Genomic DNA, 18132 nt, shown 5'->3' with positions numbered 1-18132 from the left:
TCAACGCTTTGCCCTTTGGGGACTACGACCCGCGGATCAACAGTGGATCCGGGTGGAATTGATCAGCTCAGCTTTCTTCCCGTCTCTTCCCGTGCCTCACAATTCTTCCCTTTTTTCTTCCCTTCCCACGCAGAAGCACAGAGCGTAAACGATGCCCGCAGAGTCCACGCCTACCCGCGTCCGCAGGCGTGCCACAGAAGCTTGCACATTCTGCCGCAAAAGAAAAGTGAGACCTACCTTACCCCTCATACCCCCCTCCCTTACCCCAGTTGTCGTAAAGCAGGCGAGTGAAAGTTCCCGCGGGACTAACACTACAACCCTAGATCAAGTGTAACGGCCAGAAGCCAAAGTGTATCAACTGCCAGACATACGAGAAAGACTGCGTCTACGAGCCGGTCCCCGATGTCACCAAGGCAGCAGGCCGCCAGCGCCATCAGCGCACAAAGACCCGTAGCGTCAAAGCACGCACGGAATCACCCGCCCGCCAGACAAGCGCCCCCGCAGCCTCGTCAAACGGCGACAGTGAAGCAGCGAGTAGTCAGCAGGCAGTAACGACAACAACAGCACGCGATGGAGCACAACCTCGCCATCAATCCTGGGATCCTTCACCGCGGCCCATGGATTCAGGCGTCGCGAGAGTCGTTGTCCTCGCGAACGGTGAATCGACGTATCATGGACGCACGAGCGCCCTTTTTGAGGATAATGCGCAGGAGAGACCTGTTGAGCAGGAGGTGCAGCCGCGGATGCCGGATCATTGGGTAGAGCGCGGTCTTATCGCTGAGGCAGCTAAGCAACGTGGGTACATCACCTTTACTTTATACTTGTAGTTTTTTTTTCGTAAAGCGGTGTATGAAACTAATGTGTTTTGTGTGAGATAGGGCAACTGGAGGAGATCCATTTCGCTAAGGGGCAGCTTGACTTTGACGGCGTCGATCCCGACCTGGGGATGCATCTCCTCTCACTGCACTGGAACCGCCAACACCACTCGTTCCTCATCACGTACCGTCCCGCCTTCATGCGGGACATGGCATGCGGCGGGCCATACTTCTCCAAGCTTCTCCTCAACGCTATATACTTTGGTTCATCAAAGTTTAGTCCAAGGCTTGAAGTACGCAAGGACGTTAATGATGTTCGGACTGCGGGATGGCGGTATCGTGAGAGGGTTAGGGAGTTGGTGGGAGGGTCGTTGGACAGGAGCGATATCACGACGATTCAGGCGCTGCTTGTCATGACGAATTCGTTGTTTGCGCTGGGTGATGAGAGGAGTGCGGCGTGGTTGTACGCTGGGCTGGCGTTTCGGATGCTCATTGACTTGGGGCTGCATGTTGACTTGACGAATTCGCATCAGTTCTCTGATGAGGATCTTGAGATACGACGGCGTGTGTTTTGGGGAGCTTTTGGTAGGTACCTCCAAGATGATCATCTTCAAATACTAACATAAACAGTGGTCGATAAGATTCAGAGTCTGTATCAAGGCCGTCCCGTTACCCTCAAAGAAAACGACGCCATGGTTCCGATTAAGTTCATCGATACATACTCTGAGCTCGAATTCTGGCAGCCTTTTGCGTACTCGACGTCAAAGAACAACTACGCCGGTTCACCTGCTTACAGTATCTCAACCTTTACTGCGCTCTGCAAGTTGTCCATCGTCATGAGCGATGTCATGAGCACCATATACACAGTCCGGACCACAGACCAAAGTCCAGCTGAGTTGTCAAAAGTGTTGGATAAGCTGCAGAAGAAGTTACGAGATTGGCATACCGCTTTGCCAGATCATCTCAAGCCTGAAGTTGCGAATGCACCTGATGCTACAGTTCCTCCACCTCACGTTCTCAGTCTTCAGTGAGTCTCATTAACACTCATGTTTCGTTCAACGCTAACATCTCAGCGCCATGTATCACGTCCTCGTTATCCTCCTCCACCGCCCCTTCGTCGCAGACGGTCATCTCTACAACACATTCCGCTCCATCTCCGTCGACTCCGTAATCAAATGCTCAGCCGCCGCCTCCAGCATCTGCAGTCTTCTACGCGCCTACCACCGCGCATTCTCCGTCCGTCGCGCCCCCTACCTAATCTCCTACGCAACATACGTCGCCGCGACAATCCACTGCCGCATCGCCGCCAAAAACGGCAAAGGCTCCGCTGCCTACGTCAACCTAATGACATGTCTCGCCGTGTTCAAAGAAAACCAAGAGACTAACTCCGCAGTGCAGAAGGCCGCCGTTATTATTCACAGGCTCATGAGCAAATACGGCGTTGTCGTTGATGATATTCCTGATGACGCGCTTGAAGCTGAACCGGCGACTAAGTCGCGTGATCAACAGCCTCAGCAGCAGCAGCAGCGGGTACAAGCGCAGATTGGGTATGAAGGACTAGAGAACACGGGCAGCGCACAGACGGAAACGTCGCCGAAACAGGAAATGCAACCAGTTGAATTGAGCGGTAGCGCGGTGCCGTCACCGGGTTCAGACTGGATCAACATCGATGGCATCATACAGAGCTTCCTGCGCGAGGGCGACTTCAACGGCAGCAGCAGCGAGCCAACCATGTACGGGCAGTACCCCCAGAAAATACCTCAGGTCGACGGGGAGCACTATCTCCACACATCGACGGCGGGTCAACAGCCTGTTTACTTTCCCCAGGGGTTTCCCGCGGGAGGTTTGAACAGTTTTGCTCCCGTGCCCACTGGGGCTGGGGACATTGAGGGTGGGAATTCATGGCAGCAGACGAGTTTCTGGCCGGCGAATCAGGATGCTGCCTTTTTGGAGGATCCGATTTTCGGGTTTAATGGGTCGAGTACGGGTGAGTTTCAGTTCATGGGGAGATGAAGACTTTGCCACTGCTTCCCGTTCCCGCGGGACACTTTTTGGTGAAACGGGATGTTTATATGGGCCAGACGGGAGGCCAAGAACTCGTCTCCCACGGCATCTCCAGTTTTTCTTCCCTGCTAGAATCACTCGGAGTGTTATTCCCCGGCATCGCCAATGCCGAGCTCAATTACATTACGAGCAAAAAAATGGCAATTCCATGGCCAAACCACGAGTTATTTAACTCTAGCCATTTCGTTACCCTCCCAGTCTCTACCACGTAATTTGCAATCAATCCTCAATTCACAATGGCTATCGAAATCGAAACTCCCCAGGAACACTACCCTACCCGCCACGCCCTGTCCTGCGTGCTAATGCGCGCCGGGACGTCAAAGGGCCTCTTCATCCACCGGAAAGACCTCCCCGAGAAGGAATCCGAATGGGGTCCACATCTCATCTCAGCATTGGGTTCGCGAAACAACGACGCAAAGCAGGTTGACGGCGTCGGCGGTGGTTCATCTACCACGTCAAAGGTTGCTGTGATTTCACTGTCGAACCGTGAAGATGCCGACGTTGACTTCACTTTTGTTCAAGTCGCTGTTGGTAAAGAATCAGTGGATTTTTCAGGAAACTGTGGAAATATGAGTTCGGGTGTTGGACCTTTTGCTGTTCAGGAGAGGCTTGTCACACCGAAGCCGGGACAGACGGAGATTGATGTTAGGATCTTCAACACCAACACGAGCAGAATCATCGTCGAGACTGTTGAGTTGGACCGCAACGGTGACTTCAAGGAGGATGGCGACTTTATCATTCCTGGTGTTAAGTCACCCGGCAGTGAAGTAAAGTGCTCTTTCGTCGATCCCGCCGGTAGCATGGCGGGAAGCTTGTTCCCCTCTGGACAGAAGCAGCAGTGGCTTAACGTCGACCCTTCATCATTATTACCTGAGATGGCACCTTTTCAGATCCGCGCTACTCTCATCGACGCTGCGAACCCGTTCGTCATGATCAGCGCAGCAGACTTCACAACCATCCTCGGCGCCAATGCTGCACCAGAGACACAGCACGCTTTAGTCGAAGCAATTCGATGCCAAGGCGCTGTAGACATGGGTTTGGCAACAAGCACAAAAGTCGCTGGCCTCACCCGCGGTACACCCAAGATCGCACTTCTCTCTTCACCTACACACCGCGCCAACAAGACTCCCGATATCTACGTGCAGTCGTACTCTATGGGTCTTCCCCATCCAACACTCCAACTCACTGGCGCAGTTTGCTTAGGATCGGCGGTTAGTATCCAGGGTACTATTGCCGCAGACCTATCAGCTACGCCTATTACCGATGGACCTCCTACGCCTGAGCGTACACCATCACCTGATATGCAGGGAGAGAGGAAGGATACTGCGAATACAAGACAGATTATTATTGAACATAGCAAGGGTACCATTCCTGTTCTTGTAAAGAAGAATGGGGAGGATGGAATTGAGAGCTGTGCTGTTTCACGAACGGCGAGAAGACTTTTTGAGGGACGGGTTTGTTATTACTTGTAAGGTATAAATAGTCACGGCGTTTGTTTAGAGCATGTATGATATCACGTCAATTGAGTTACGACTTGAACGATGAATTGTTCATGTTGAGTCTATACGATCTGTGACTTCCATCCTCCTGATGCCTCGAAGAGCTTTCCTACGGCTGCACTCACTGCTAGAAGCTTTCTGTCGTGATACCGGGGCGCAACGAGGGACAGTCCAATTGGCATTCCGTTTTCACCAGCGAATCCGGGGATGTTGATGACGGGATTATGCAATGCCTAGAAGAGAAAAGTCAGTTGGGTTTCTCACTTCTCAGCGATATCCATAGCTATCGGTCACTTACTGTCCAGATCAAATTGAACGCAGCACTTCCAGTTGCCTCAATACCCTTTGGTGCCTCATCCGGGACACTCGGCACCAACACAGCATCATACTTGCCCAACATCTCATCGACGATAGGTCTCGCTGCTGCGATTTCATCAAAAGCCTTGATCTGCGCAGCTCTAGAAATCTTGAGACGGTTCTCAACGTGTCCAACCAACTGATCTGCAATCTGGCTCTTATCAACTCTATACTCTGGCAAAAAGGCTGTTCTCCCATCGGTGTTGAAGACGATGGAGTGCCATTTCGGTAGATCTTGCAGATGTTCGGGAAACTCAATCTCGTCAACTGTAGCGCCGGTCGATCGGAGGAGTTCAACGGCTCTATCCATTGCCTTGACTAGACCGGGGCCAGCTTGGGGCCAAACCATTGTTTTGCAAACAGCGAATTTTCCATTTTTGACGGAGTACTGTTGAGTAGGACGCTCGTCGTCTTCCAACGCGAATACATCAGCGAGCAAGTTCAGATCTTCTACTGTGCGTGCATAAATCCCCAATGTATCAAGCATCAACGAGAAAACTTTCTGCCCTTCCCTCGAAATTGAGTTCCACGTTGGTTTGAAACCGTAGATACCGTTGAAAGAGGCCGGACGGATGGTACTTCCTCCGGTCTGTGTGCCGAGACTGATGGGAGCTTGGAAGTCTGCTACTACTGCTCCAGATCCTGATGATGAACCTCCAGGTGTACGAGAACTGTCGTGTGGGTTTGTGGTTTGCGGTCCTTGGGTAGTGGCTGCGAATTCAGTAGTGGTCGTCTTGCCTAGGATGAGAGCGCCGGCTTTGCGGAGGATGATGATGCTGGCTGCGTCGACTTGGGGTGCATCGTCTTTGTATATGGGCGAGTTGAACTGCGTTGGCATGTCTGAGATATCAGCGTTAGCTAACTAATATTTTGCCTGGTTTCCTCTGGTGGGCTTACCCTTCGTGTAGATGACATCCTTGACCGCAATCGCTACACCATGCAAAGGTCCCCGTTCTTCCTTGGGCACAGCATCTAATTTACGAGCTTGTTCAATCACTTGATCGGGGTTTATGTAAGCCCACGCTTTCACAATAGGATCTCGCTCTTTGATGCGTCCCAAGAGCGACTGCGCATACTCCTCAACCGTAAGCTGGCCATCTCGGATCTTGGCGGCCACGTCAGTTGCTGAGAGTTGATAGGGTTGGACAAGCATGATGAAGAACGACAAACTGCTCTTGTTGAAAGTAATTTAGACGATTGAAGAGTATCTCACGAAGTTACTGTTCTTATGGAGGATGACATAATGCCTCAAAGACCTGACGGGTAATTATTCCCGGCACCGGTCTCCGATCGGCTTACTGGTCTTATCAGCTTATCAGCGGTCGGTATGTTTGCATCCGATGCGGAGAGGTGGGTCCGGTGAATGAACTTGGCCGACGGAGATAAGCTGACGGGACGGGAACTCCTCTTAGCGCTTATGATGATGTTAAACGAGAACACTTGATGAAGCTTCGTTCATGACATAGACGGAGGCCTGGTTGGAATACAGAGCAAGTTCCAAACATCCTTCTCTTGGTCGGAGCTCAGACATGGTTCACAAGGTCAACTCAGCATCGGGAACAAGCTCAGTTGCCGAAAAAAGAGTGTGAGAACCATTATTAATACTAACTATGGGGTACTGTCAACGAAGCCATGTAATTATATCCGGTATTACAATCTATGTCCATTCCATTCCTTACAGCGACGAATCGTCTGCCTTTGCATTCACCTCTCCGACAGTCTTATCCGCAGAAGGTGATTCCTGAGCATAGATGACCTGTCCCTCCCTCTCATCCTCATAGAAGCCCTCTCTACCATCCTTAGCCAGCCACTCCCAAGTCTTGGCCGTAGCGCGACCAGCAGGGAAGACACGGATGTTGACGAACTGAACGCCGATAGTGTAGACGACTCCAGCAGTGACGAACGTAAGAAGCCAGCCCATCATGTACATGTACCGCGACGCATCGGAGAGAAGATGAGGCTGATACTGTCCAACTAGACCAGGCAGGCCCATGGTAGTTCCTCCGATCCAGGCAAAGCAGCCAACCCAGTTGACGCCGGACCAGAAGTGGTAGAGACCATGCTTGCTTCCGTCGTAGCATGATGGGACGTGGATGTTGCCTCTCCGGACGTAGAAGTAGTCGACGATGATGACAGCGCACAGAGGTGCCATGAAGATGTTGTAACTACCAAGGAACGACAAGAAAGCCTGCGCATTAGCCATAAGCTTCCAAGGCACAACACAAATTCCCAGGATAGCACAGACAATCTGCCCTCTTCGAATAGTGAGCCATCTCGGGAAGAGACCCGTCATATCGGACCCGAAAGGAATCGAGTTGGCGCCAAAGTTGGTCGCAAAGACACCCAGCAGGAAAGCCAGCGCCAAGAAGAAGACTCCCGCACGAGCGCCCGCATTCCAATGATGATCGAGAATAGAGTCCAGTAAATCCCAGATATTCCAGTACGCCTCTCCATAAACAGTCTGCATGGAGGCCGTCGACGCAAGACCGAGGAAAAACACGATAACAGAAGACACAAAGACACTAACGCCCTGAAGAGGACCTGCATCGCGTGTCTTTTGGCAATATCGCGCTAGATCAGGCTGATTAACCAACATGGGTGATAGTCCACCCATGATGACGTTGATACCAGACATGATACTCCAGCCAAGAGGAGTCGTAGACGCAGCGGCCTCGGCTTCTTTGGACGCCATGTTCATGCCGTTCAAACCACCACCGTTGGCCATGCACCATCCGAAGATGGCGAATGCGGCGATGGGCATGGTGAAGCCTTTTACTGTGAAGACGTAGTGAATATTCCTTGGATGAACCCACATCTGCAAACATTAGCAATGGTCATTAATGAAGGGTTTGTGGGGTGCGTACGAAGGGGAACTGCATTAGCCAAACGAGGAAGAAAGCCAGAAGGACCTTTGAAGAGATGTCGGCGTTTTCGCTGAGGGTGTTGGTGAAGTTTTGCCAGGAGCTACCGAATATGCAACGGAGCATTACGGAGAGGATCGATCCGCCGTAGAAAGTCTGGATTCTGTGTTGCAGTTAGTATTGATGATGGTGTATTGGGGGAGGGGGGATACGTACCCGTACCAAACGATGCATACGATGGCTCGGATGAAGATGAAGAAGTATGCGCCGTACATCCCCATGCTAGATCGAGCGAGGACGGGACTAGGTGTTAAGGTTAGTATAGGTGCAGGGGATGGAAGGATGTAGGTTACTGACAAACCAATATGGTACTGGACACCGGGCCTGGCCATGCAGATCACAACCAGCGATGCGAGCAACGCACCCAAGACGCATGAGACGAATGATTGCTGCCAGGTCTATTCCCAAGTCAGTTTCGTCATAGCTGCAGAGTCAATCAGAGAATAGTGTACTTACCAGTCCAACAGCAATAAGCGATGAACCAGTGTTCCATCCCGTAAGACTAAACTGGTTGGAGAACCAGTACAGCGGTAAATTGTACCTGTATCAATCAGCACCCCACACAATACTCTCTTCGGCGGACAATTCACTTACCATGTCCAGTTCCGATGCTCTGGGGGCGTAGGTTCAAGATCTTTATTAGACCATCGCTCATTACCAACTCTCATCTGACCATCCGCCGTGTCAGATGTCTTGACAAAGTTGACAAACGCTTCTTTCGATCGAAACGGAGCTGTGAGCTCACTCCTAGATGGGATGTTAACCATGATTGAGATGCCTTGCGTGATGCGTCAGTCTCTTGAACAATGTCACTTCAATGATGTACAAAGTTGGGATCTTGTTCATTCATATCTAATATCCAGCCTTACATCATGGTCTCCAATCTCCTCCCAAGCCTGAGCTGCTCTAGAGTCACAGCGTCTATCAGTACTCCATCGGGTACTTTTCTCCCGACGATTACTCACGTCCCAGTCCCAGTGGCGTCGTCCCTGAGTCGCACCGGATGTAAAGGCGGGGTTGGACCGTCCGATTGGAGAGTCTGATAAGGATCGAAGCCAGATAACATGGCTCTATCAATGGTGGTGTTCGCTATGTAACGCTACAGGGGGCTAGTTTGGTTTGGGCATAGATAAGGTTGCCCGAAGATAACGGTTCCACTGCGAACAACGTGTGCTGATTCTGGGGTCTGGGGAAATATTCTCTTTTTCTTGGGTCTTATCTGAATTTGTGATTGTTCATTTGTGATCGGCTTCGTTGAACCGAAATTTTGGATGAGAGCAGTGTGTTTTGCATGTGAGTCAATGTCATGGTTTTGCGGCGATCAAGAACATCGCAGGCTACCGAGTGGCTGGTTTACGAGTAGTAGTTCCTGGAGCTGGTCACAATCATCCTGTTTTGCAATATGTCATTTGAGAAACCAATAATCTTTTGGGGAGGCTGAAATGGGCATTGACGTATCATGATACAGAACAAACAACATGAGAACCATGGACGACAACGTGACAGCCACTGAAGACCGGTTCCCAATACGTCTCGATGGTCTTGTAAGTAACCCTCAATGACATCCAGACCAGTGTCACTGATACTTTCAGGGTTCCATTGGAAGGCAATCCGACACTGCAGGCCGCAAGGGCCGCGTAGCATTGGCCTGCAAACGATGCAAGAGACGTAAACAGCGGGTAAGTCAGCCTTACACCCCTGGGCAGTTACACTTACATGAGATCCTAGTGTGATGGCTCGCATCCAACGTGTAAGTCCTGCGAAAGAGTCGGTACTCCATGTATCTACGAGAGAACAATCCGACCGCAATACCCAGGCGGCAAGACACTATACATCAATGCTCTTGAAGAGCGTATCGCGTTCCTTGAGGCAAGATTGCCAGATCATGCGCAAGATCATTTTGAGACCCTCGCGCCTTCTTCTGTTGTTGATGGTCAAGATCATGACGCTGTCAATGTTCAGACTTATCCTGAGTCTTCGTCATCGCACCGTGGTTCTGTATCTGAAGATCTGGATGGCTATGAACGCAATTCTATCATTGATGGCGTCGCATACCTCTCACTCTGCGCCTCCGGTACCGCAGAAGCAACACCCGATCCATCATATCTGGGCTCAAGTTCTGGCGCTGCCATTGCTCAAATGATACAGCGATCAATATTCCATAACTCCAGAAATGGCATCACTCGTCCGAGCAATTTCCCAAGACAACCCAATCCCTCTGTCGACCCATATCTCGAAAGCTTAGCACCTGCACTACATCTTCACCCTGATGAACCATCCCACGGCTTTCCCTTCCCAGATGAAGCTCGTCATCTCTTCGACATATTCTTCGATCGAATGCATACCCGATGGCCAATCCTAGACAGGAAGAAATACACTGAGCTTTTCGAACTCCAGTATCAGCAGGGCGCTTTATCCATAACCCAAAGAAGTATCATGCATCTCATCTACGCTATCACCGCGCGGTTTGAACAGCTTACTCGCAAGCCATCACAAGTCGATCCCGAAAAACATTTACTAGCAGCGATTGAACCAATGGATCACATCCTAGAACAGCATAATCTTGCTACTGTTCAGTTCCTCTTGTTGCTAGCTGTTCATGGACAGAGATCACCTTATGGGGCTGGTGCTTGGAGTCAAGTTCGCTATGCGGTTTCTCTCTGCATTGAGCTTGGTTTGCACCGTGAGCGGCAAGGACCACCGCCTAGTGCAGATATAGCGAGAGACTTGGAGATTCGTCGACGAGCGTTTTGGTCGTGTTATTGTCTTGACCGGGGGACAAGCGTGGTGCTTGGTAGGGCGTTTGCGATATCTGATAGAGACATCAATGTTTCGGTAAGTCACCCTCGCCCGCACTTGGAGTAACCCTTTGACTCGAGGTAGATGTCAAACCCTGGACGAGAATATTGGGACTTGACGCATGCATTATCTCCGTGTGACGATCATGCAGTGGAGTGGTGCAACATCGAACCTTTCATTCATATCATCAAGCTCGAGAAGATCCAGTCCCGCATTCACCGCACTGTTTTTAGGGTCGATAAGGATATCTTCTCTGGTCCAGTTGAAGAACGCGTCAAGCTGGATCAAAAGATGGCTTCTATACGAGCAGACCTCGATAGATGGATTCAGACGACGCCTCAGTCGCCCAAAGATAATGGCAAGATCACTTGGCTATACGATCCCGAGAGTACGAACCAGGATGCTGGTGACTTTTACAGTCTGTAAGTACCCTCCTTTCAAGTCATCTTTGTGAATAAGTCTAATGGCAGTAGCCAATATCATAAGGCAGTCTTGGCTCTCTTCACAGTCTTACTTCCATCTCTAGCCACAACCGACCCTCGATTCATCACAACAGCGCGATCAGCTGCTTGTGTTTGTATCGCATACAAACGACTCAACCAACAAAGAACTCTGACATACACCATGATCTCACTACATAGCTGTTTCGTCGCTGGGCTCACTCTGATGTACTGTATCTGGAAGGACAAGAGCCTATTCAGCTATCACGTTGTCGAGGCTACGCAAGCATGCTCTCAGAGTCTCACTGTCTTTGGCGAAAAGTGGGCTGGCGCCGTCAAGTACCGCGATATCTTTGACGCATTATCTGGTAGTCTTCTAAAGACGCTAATGAGCCCTGGTGGATTGTCTGGTGATACGGGAATGGGTGCACATCAGACTCCCCCTCTGCAGGCCAAGTTCGAGCGGCCGGGTTACAGCGCCAGCCCAGGGTTATCGTCTCATCAGTCCGGCGCCACTTTGCAAACTAGCAATGAGGCAGACGATGTCACAATGCGTGATCTTGTTTCGGACGCCGTTAAAGAGGCCTTTATGGAGGTTGATGAGGAAGCACCTGGTGGTTGGCATGGCTGGCACATGTGGAACGAGATGCTAGGTGAAGATCCTAGTGCTTCAGAACTGTCCACCTCAAACGTGTTCTCTGGAGCGGCGAAGGGCTGCAAAGATGTTTGGAACTTGTCGCAGGGAGACTTGGACCTGAGCAGAGGTTGGGACTTCAGCGGACAGTGAACGTCTTGCATTAGCTATCATCAAATAACTACAAAAGATGTGTTACTTATACCATTTTTATTACCTTCATCGAAGCTATTGACGCCCTTCGGCCTCAGGGTAGAACAGATCAAGGGCATGCGACTAATCATGAGTCATCTCTTTAACTACTCTATCAAGCCAACTCACCCTTCTTATAAGGAAACTGCTCCCTAAAAACCTCAGCAATCTCCGTCCTCGTCGCAACCCAAACACCCTCCTTCTGCGCAATATACTCCACAAAATCCTTCAACGCCTTAAACCGTCCCGGTCTTCCAATAATACGACAATGTAAACCAATAGTCATCATCTTGGGCTCACCCGCCTCTCCCTCTTCATACAGCACATCAAAAGCGTTCTTGAGGTGAGTGTAGAAACTGGTAGAGTCGCGAAAGCCAGTGACGACGTGGAACTTGAAATCATTGCAGTCGTAGCTGTACGGAACCATCAGACAGCCCTTTGGGTTAGGCTTTTCTCGCTCGGTGGGGAGATCGATCCAGTATGGGACGTCGTCTGCGTATGTGTCGCTTGCCCACAGGAGCTCTTCACCCATTTCTTCGTAGACTTGGGGGATTAGAGTGCGGCTGTGCGGTGAAGGACGACCGTAGTACCATCCCTTAGGAGCATATCCCGTCAGGCTCTTCAGACTGGTTATTCCCTTCTTGATGTACTCCTTCTCCTTTTCAACAGACCAGTCATGATGATCTACCCAGCGGTAAGCGTGAGAAGCTACATCGTGACCCTCTTCAACACAGCGAGTAGCTACTTCAGGCTGCTGTTCAACCGCTTGTGCCACAGCGTAGAGAGTAAACTTCATTTTATGCTGGTTGAAGAGCTTGAATAAGCGCCAGAAGCCAACGCGAGAACCATATTCGTACTCTGATTCGCCGTTGAGGTCGCGCTCGTTCATGCGTGGTGTCGTAGGGTGCTCCCGGAGGTTTGTCTCTGAGACGCCATCACCACTTTGAACACAGCGCTCACCGCCCTAATGCCCCGAGTATTAGCAGTGAAGATACAATTATCGGGCTATTTTTATGCAGTTGACTTACCTCTTCGTAATTGATGACGAATGATACAGCGATCTTGGCGTTGTTGGGCCACTTCAACCCAACTAAACCCTTCTCTCCATATCCCTTAAAATCACGGTCATAGCCGTAATCGGGGTGCGAGGCAAAAGTAGTAGGCATGATAGGCAATAACACTAGACTCTGAGAATGAAACTTTTGGATCAACACAGTTAGACAGTGGACTGATGGCTGGGCTATAAGCAAGCTGTACTCAATGCCTTATCTCGATGCCGGCCAACTTATTGCGAACCCATCGGCGAATTTTGGGCCGACCCTCTCCTTCGACCTTCCTATATCCGACCGGGTCAGGAAAACGCCCCTAGCGCGGGGTCATGAGTCGTGTCTACGATAAGGAACGCGGGGAAGATAACGGACGTTACATTATGGCTTGGGACGATAAGCTTGTGGTTGGTCCAGTTTATTCCCGCTTATCACACAAGGCTCGACGATAAGACTATACCGAATGGGGATAGAAAGATTCTCTGTCAGGATGTGTAGGGTAAGAGCAACAGAATGCTGAATGAATGGGATAAATAGTAAATTACAGTCGCAATGCAGAGTAACCTGGCAATTTAGCTTTTATATTAATTCTTAAATATTTCTACTAGTATATGTTATAATAGGTTTCTTACTTATGCAAGAGAAATGCAGATGTTTTGGTCATTATGACTATCTGTTGTGGGAACCTCAAGCCGAACACATGTTAAGCTGGGTGAAGGTGCGCCAAACTGACCTCAGAAGAAAGGTACTTTGTTTTGGTGACGATAACACCAGCACCCAAGTACCCCGTATAGCGGGGATCTTACAATTGCTGCACTAACAAAACGACATCTAGTCAGACGTATCGTGCATGTCACTTGAAGTACTGTCAATAGTCTCTTATCAATATTCTGCCGTATTCCCACCAAGTTTCGCGTCGTCTCATTGATGACACGCCGCCTTCAATCAACGAGTTTTCCCTCCACCACCAACAATTTCTCGTGGCCAAGAGTTATGAATAACCGACAAAAACTTTTATTGCCTGTAATAACTTAAGAAGCTCTGTGTCTATCGCTGTGCCTTTTCGAGATCGACCTGCCCAGGTCTCTCATCCTCCGTCATCTCTCGATCTGTCGAACCCGACGCGTCCTCACTTTTCGCTGGCGATTTGAGGCTCGTGTTTCCAACCCAAAACGTCAGAACCAGACTTAATCCAGTGCATACCGTAAAGAAGAGGAATGTGTAGTACAGACCCTTCATGTACGCATCTAGAATAATATCCTGATCCTGTTGCGACAAGCCCATGCTGCTCAACGAGTATGTTGATGACGTCAATTGAGCGATCGTGTCGTTGGACACGATACCTCTACCACCAAGCTCTTTGTTCAGCGTGTTTGATAGGATGACGCCCGAGATGACTACTCCAAACGCGCCGCCAATTGTGCGGATAAAGTTTCGCAGACCAGTTGTTACTGCTCTGTCTTCGCTGCGACCATTCGCGTACATTCCCACGAGTGTAGGCTGCAGAGTGAACCCAATGCCGGCGCCCTCAACGATGAGAATGCCGATGAGGGGCCCTAACTTCGTTTCACGATCGAAAATAAGCGTGAGGCCATTTCCAAGCGTCCATAGAGCGAAACCAGCTAGGATGCAGTGCATGTAACTCCCCACGCGACTCATGTACTGCCCCGAAAGGATAGACGTGAGTGATGTTGGAATGACCACTGCTAAGATTAGAGCACCGGCAACTAACGCATCATATCCGAGAACCGATTGGAAGTACAGCGGTAGATAGAAGAAGTTGCCAAAGTATGCCAAACCCGTCAAGAAAGACTGCAGGTAAAGCGCCCAGCAATGAGGCGCGCGGTAGAGTCGAAGAGGCATGATCGGTAGCCTTGCCAATTTCCATTCGAACAGAACGAAGAGGATGGCTAGAAAGATACTGATGATGACGGTGGCGATGAAGAAAGCTGATGTCCAGGCATATGTGACGCCTCCTCCAGATATAGGGATCAGAAGTAGTAGCGTTGACGCGATGTTGAGAACGATGCCTCCGTAGTCGATCTTTTTTATCTTCGCCATGTATTCTCCGGATCGATGCTTGAGAGGGAGGTAGAACCAGATAATTGCTGTAGTAGGTAGAGTGATGATGGGTATCATCCAGAAAACCCATCGCCAAGTCGCAGATTGAACGATCGCACCGCCTAAGAAGGGTCCCACGCCGTTTGCAAGGGCAATGATGGCTCCTAACATACCTAGTTCCTGTTAACCAAAGCTCGATAAGCATGTTTATGACAACTCACCTTGATAGTACCCTCGATTCTGTAGTGAAGTGATATCACTCACAATAATCATGACCAAGCTATTAATCCCCCCACCACCAACACCAGCAATCGACCTGAAAACATACAACTGCACCGGCGTCTTTGCAAAACCACAAGCCAAATCCCCAACACCCATAAGAAACAAACAAAGCAACAGCATATTCTTCCTCCCAAAGATATCCGAAAGTCGGCCGTTGATAAGCTGAAATGCCGTTGACGCTATCAAAAACGAAGTTCCGATCCATGACGTCGAAGTTCCTGTTTTGAGCTCGCCCGCTACAGAGGGTGTAGCTGTTGACACGCTCGTTTGGTCGAGGAACGATACGAAGAGACATACTGAGAGGGCGGTTATGGAGATTAGGAGGCGTTTGCGGGGGAGATCGCTGTTGCGTTGGCCGCCTATGCTTTCGGCGTCGCTTTGGTCTGTGCTGGTTTGGTCTGGTATTTGTGTGCTGGAGCTGCTATCGACGTTTGACATTTGGAGTTTGTCATTGTTGGCAACCTGAGATGGTATTTGCCTGGTGTCCTCCCAAGCGGTGATTCTGTCGGTCGATGTATCTCCGTCGTTGGTGTCGTTATTCATGGTGACGATATCTTTGAAAACAATCCCGAGTGGTAAGGTAGAGAGTACACAAATGAGAGGAGGGAGATAATCACTTCCTCCGAAGCCCTTGTATTTTTGACACGCAACAACCTCCACCCAGTGAAGAAACGATGATCAATTTTGCAATGTCATCATCAAATTCCCCAGCTCACTCATTTCCCGCCAGGAACCATTATTCCCGAATCCCCCGCCTTGTGTTCATTCGACGAGACATGAGCATCTGCAAAGGTCCCCGTCGGCCAAGAATGTCCCTGTCGGGAATAAATCGGCTGGCGTTGGACTGGTTCTCTATCGGCATCTTCTGTTCCGACGTCTGGATAAGTTTTCCGGATGATTGCGATAAGGGTGGATATACCCACCGAGGAGTTTGTTGGTGGGGATGAATGAATGAAAGGGTTATATTTATTGCAGGGGGTTTGATACCATCATCACACTATTTTCGATAGACACTGTGATCATTGCGATACTTGGTTCGAAAACTAATCGCATCGACAAGAGATTCTTTGTGAACAGAAACATCATGTCGCGACTCTTTGAGCCACTGGCCGTTGGGTCAACTCCGCTGGAGCACCGAGTCGTTATGGCGCCTCTGACCAGATACCGCTGCGACGATGATCATTGCCCAACTTCCATGACAAAAGGTCAGTAGTAACAAAGCAAGCCACGAAACTATATTAAACCATCAAAGCTAACTGGAGGAATAGAATACTATGAACAACGCGCATCAACACCTGGCACTCTCATCATCAGCGAAGCAACCTTCATATCCGAAAGCACAGCCGGTTCCGACAACGCACCTGGAATATGGTCCGATGCACAAGTCACAGCGTGGCGGAGTATAACCGATGCAATTCACGCAAAGGGCTGTAAAGTCTTTTGTCAGCTCTGGCATCAAGGGCGAGCTGGCAACCCTGATGTTCTCCAGAAAAAGGGCTATCCACTTCTTTCCAGTAGTGCTGTCCCGGCTGATCCATCGATGCCAACTCCCCAAGAAATGACAGAGGATGATGTCCAGACTACCATAGAAAACTATGTCTCTGCTGCGAGAAATGCCATTCAAGCGGGTTTCGATGGCGTTGAGATCCACGGTGCGAATGGGTATCTACCTGACCAATTCTTACAAGACACTTGCAACAAACGCACAGATCGTTGGGGAGGAAGTATTGAGAACCGCGCTAGATTTCACATCGAAGTCTCAAAAGCCATCATCGCAGCCATCGGAGCCGATAAGATTGGAATGCGTCTCAGTCCCTACAGTGACTTTCTAGGCATGCTCATGGACGACCCAGATCCTCAGTTCCACTATCTCGTCGAGCAGCTCAAACCACTTGGTCTAGCGTACCTTCATCTCATAGAAGCTCGTATTCGCGGAAACGATGATGCTGATTGCGGTGGTCAACGGACAGTTAAGTGGATTGTTGAGCTGTGGAACAACACAAGTCCTGTGATCTTGTCGGGTGGCTTCAAGAGTGATTCAGCTAGAACTGCTGTTGATGAGATGTACAAGGGGTATGATGTGTTGATTGCGTTTGGGAGATATTTTGTCGCGAATCCGGATCTTGTGTTTCGTTTGAAGGCGGGTGTTGGGTTGGAGGGCTATGATAGGACGTATTTTTATACTCCCAAGATAGCGAGGGGGTATACTGACTACGCATTTAGTCAGGAGTTCCTGAGTAGGGATACAGCGAAGGTGTAACGTATATAAATAAAGATTTGAAAGTTTTATCAGCATCATTACCAGGCCGGTGAATCGATCTTGATCTGTTTGATATATCCTGTGAAGTGATGCTCAAGACGTTAGGTTGGCAGCTCATAAATCTGAGCCAGAGACCTATTCAAACTGGAAAATTAGAGAGCTCAGCAGCCGGAAGTAGCTGGTGTGACAGTTTGAGAAGCGATGACTCATCTGTCACGAAGATGGATGAGTTACTCGTGATATGATGAATATCGGCGCCGGGGTTGCACAATGCAGCCATGCTCTGAAGATGCACAGAGTATCAGTATCACCCCGTTCCAATGTGAATCTATGTCTGAGACACTATCGCGTGGCTGTTCGTGACTCCAACAACTGAAGCTGTCCTACACAGACGTCTTGCGCAGCAGATGCGCTTACGAAATCGCCGTGACATGTTCGTAAAGTCAGGGCGATTATAACGCAATAGAAAAAGACTCAAGAAGCTTCATATTATGTCCCGTTCCACGAAAGGCACGGGAGGTTGGATGCTGGATCACTAACATCCAAAAAGTATAAATAACGATCCTCTCCCAGTATACAACTCTGACCTCAAAACAATTCGATAACTCTAATATCAAGAAAAAACACTTTTCAGCTATCAGATTATTTATCTTAAACATATCAAGATGTGTCAAATGGAAACCGCCGAAGTCCAGCCCGCAGCTGGCGCAGGCCGAGTCCTCGTCACCTGTTGCGAATGGAGAACCTTTAGGAGAAAGGATG

At 49.7% G+C, this 18132-nt stretch overlaps 8 protein-coding genes across 8 annotated transcripts; 4 read left to right on the top strand and 4 right to left on the bottom strand.

The window, feature by feature from the left end:
• Positions 1–151: 151 nt before the first annotated feature.
• On the top strand, positions 152–2828 carry FTJAE_9297 (pathway-specific regulatory nit-4; the record flags this gene model as incomplete). The annotated part of the gene is made up of 5 exons (XM_037356203.1): positions 152–226; positions 324–795; positions 879–1400; positions 1446–1842; positions 1889–2828. The coding sequence occupies 5 exons, from the start codon at positions 152–154 to the stop codon at positions 2826–2828; spliced, it is 2406 nt and encodes an 801-aa protein (XP_037203549.1).
• Positions 2829–3115: 287 nt separating this feature from the next.
• FTJAE_9296 (uncharacterized protein) lies at positions 3116–4351 on the top strand (the record flags this gene model as incomplete). The annotated part of the gene is made up of 1 exon (XM_037356202.1): positions 3116–4351. One exon carries the CDS (start codon positions 3116–3118, stop codon positions 4349–4351), a length of 1236 nt encoding a protein of 411 aa, XP_037203548.1.
• Positions 4352–4440: 89 nt separating this feature from the next.
• Positions 4441–5888, bottom strand: FTJAE_9295 (amidase; the record flags this gene model as incomplete). Its single annotated transcript, XM_037356201.1, has 3 exons — positions 4441–4611; positions 4677–5575; positions 5633–5888. The coding sequence occupies 3 exons, from the start codon at positions 5886–5888 to the stop codon at positions 4441–4443; spliced, it is 1326 nt and encodes a 441-aa protein (XP_037203547.1).
• A 522-nt stretch (positions 5889–6410) lies between these two features.
• FTJAE_9294 (uracil permease) lies at positions 6411–8423 on the bottom strand (the record flags this gene model as incomplete). Its single annotated transcript, XM_037356200.1, has 6 exons — positions 6411–7550; positions 7600–7759; positions 7813–7899; positions 7954–8054; positions 8113–8197; positions 8251–8423. 6 exons carry the CDS (start codon positions 8421–8423, stop codon positions 6411–6413), a joined length of 1746 nt encoding a protein of 581 aa, XP_037203546.1.
• Positions 8424–9134: 711 nt separating this feature from the next.
• On the top strand, positions 9135–11682 carry FTJAE_9293 (positive regulator of purine utilization; the record flags this gene model as incomplete). The annotated part of the gene is made up of 5 exons (XM_037356199.1): positions 9135–9200; positions 9249–9335; positions 9385–10491; positions 10540–10877; positions 11097–11682. 5 exons carry the CDS (start codon positions 9135–9137, stop codon positions 11680–11682), a joined length of 2184 nt encoding a protein of 727 aa, XP_037203545.1.
• A 154-nt stretch (positions 11683–11836) lies between these two features.
• Positions 11837–12887, bottom strand: FTJAE_9292 (chitin deacetylase 1; the record flags this gene model as incomplete). The annotated part of the gene is made up of 2 exons (XM_037356198.1): positions 11837–12685; positions 12750–12887. 2 exons carry the CDS (start codon positions 12885–12887, stop codon positions 11837–11839), a joined length of 987 nt encoding a protein of 328 aa, XP_037203544.1.
• Positions 12888–13814: 927 nt separating this feature from the next.
• FTJAE_9291 (major facilitator superfamily transporter) lies at positions 13815–15653 on the bottom strand (the record flags this gene model as incomplete). Its single annotated transcript, XM_037356197.1, has 3 exons — positions 13815–15008; positions 15050–15068; positions 15157–15653. 3 exons carry the CDS (start codon positions 15651–15653, stop codon positions 13815–13817), a joined length of 1710 nt encoding a protein of 569 aa, XP_037203543.1.
• Positions 15654–16194: 541 nt separating this feature from the next.
• FTJAE_9290 (NADPH2 dehydrogenase) lies at positions 16195–17370 on the top strand (the record flags this gene model as incomplete). Its single annotated transcript, XM_037356196.1, has 4 exons — positions 16195–16315; positions 16379–16762; positions 16820–17282; positions 17334–17370. The coding sequence occupies 4 exons, from the start codon at positions 16195–16197 to the stop codon at positions 17368–17370; spliced, it is 1005 nt and encodes a 334-aa protein (XP_037203542.1).
• Between the last annotated feature and the right edge of the window lie 762 nt (positions 17371–18132).

This window comes from Fusarium tjaetaba, assembly GCF_013396195.1.
Source record: "Fusarium tjaetaba strain NRRL 66243 chromosome Unknown NRRL66243_c0000212, whole genome shotgun sequence".
NCBI classification, from domain to species: domain Eukaryota; kingdom Fungi; phylum Ascomycota; class Sordariomycetes; order Hypocreales; family Nectriaceae; genus Fusarium; species Fusarium tjaetaba.
This window is presented reverse-complemented; position numbering and strand designations above follow the sequence as displayed.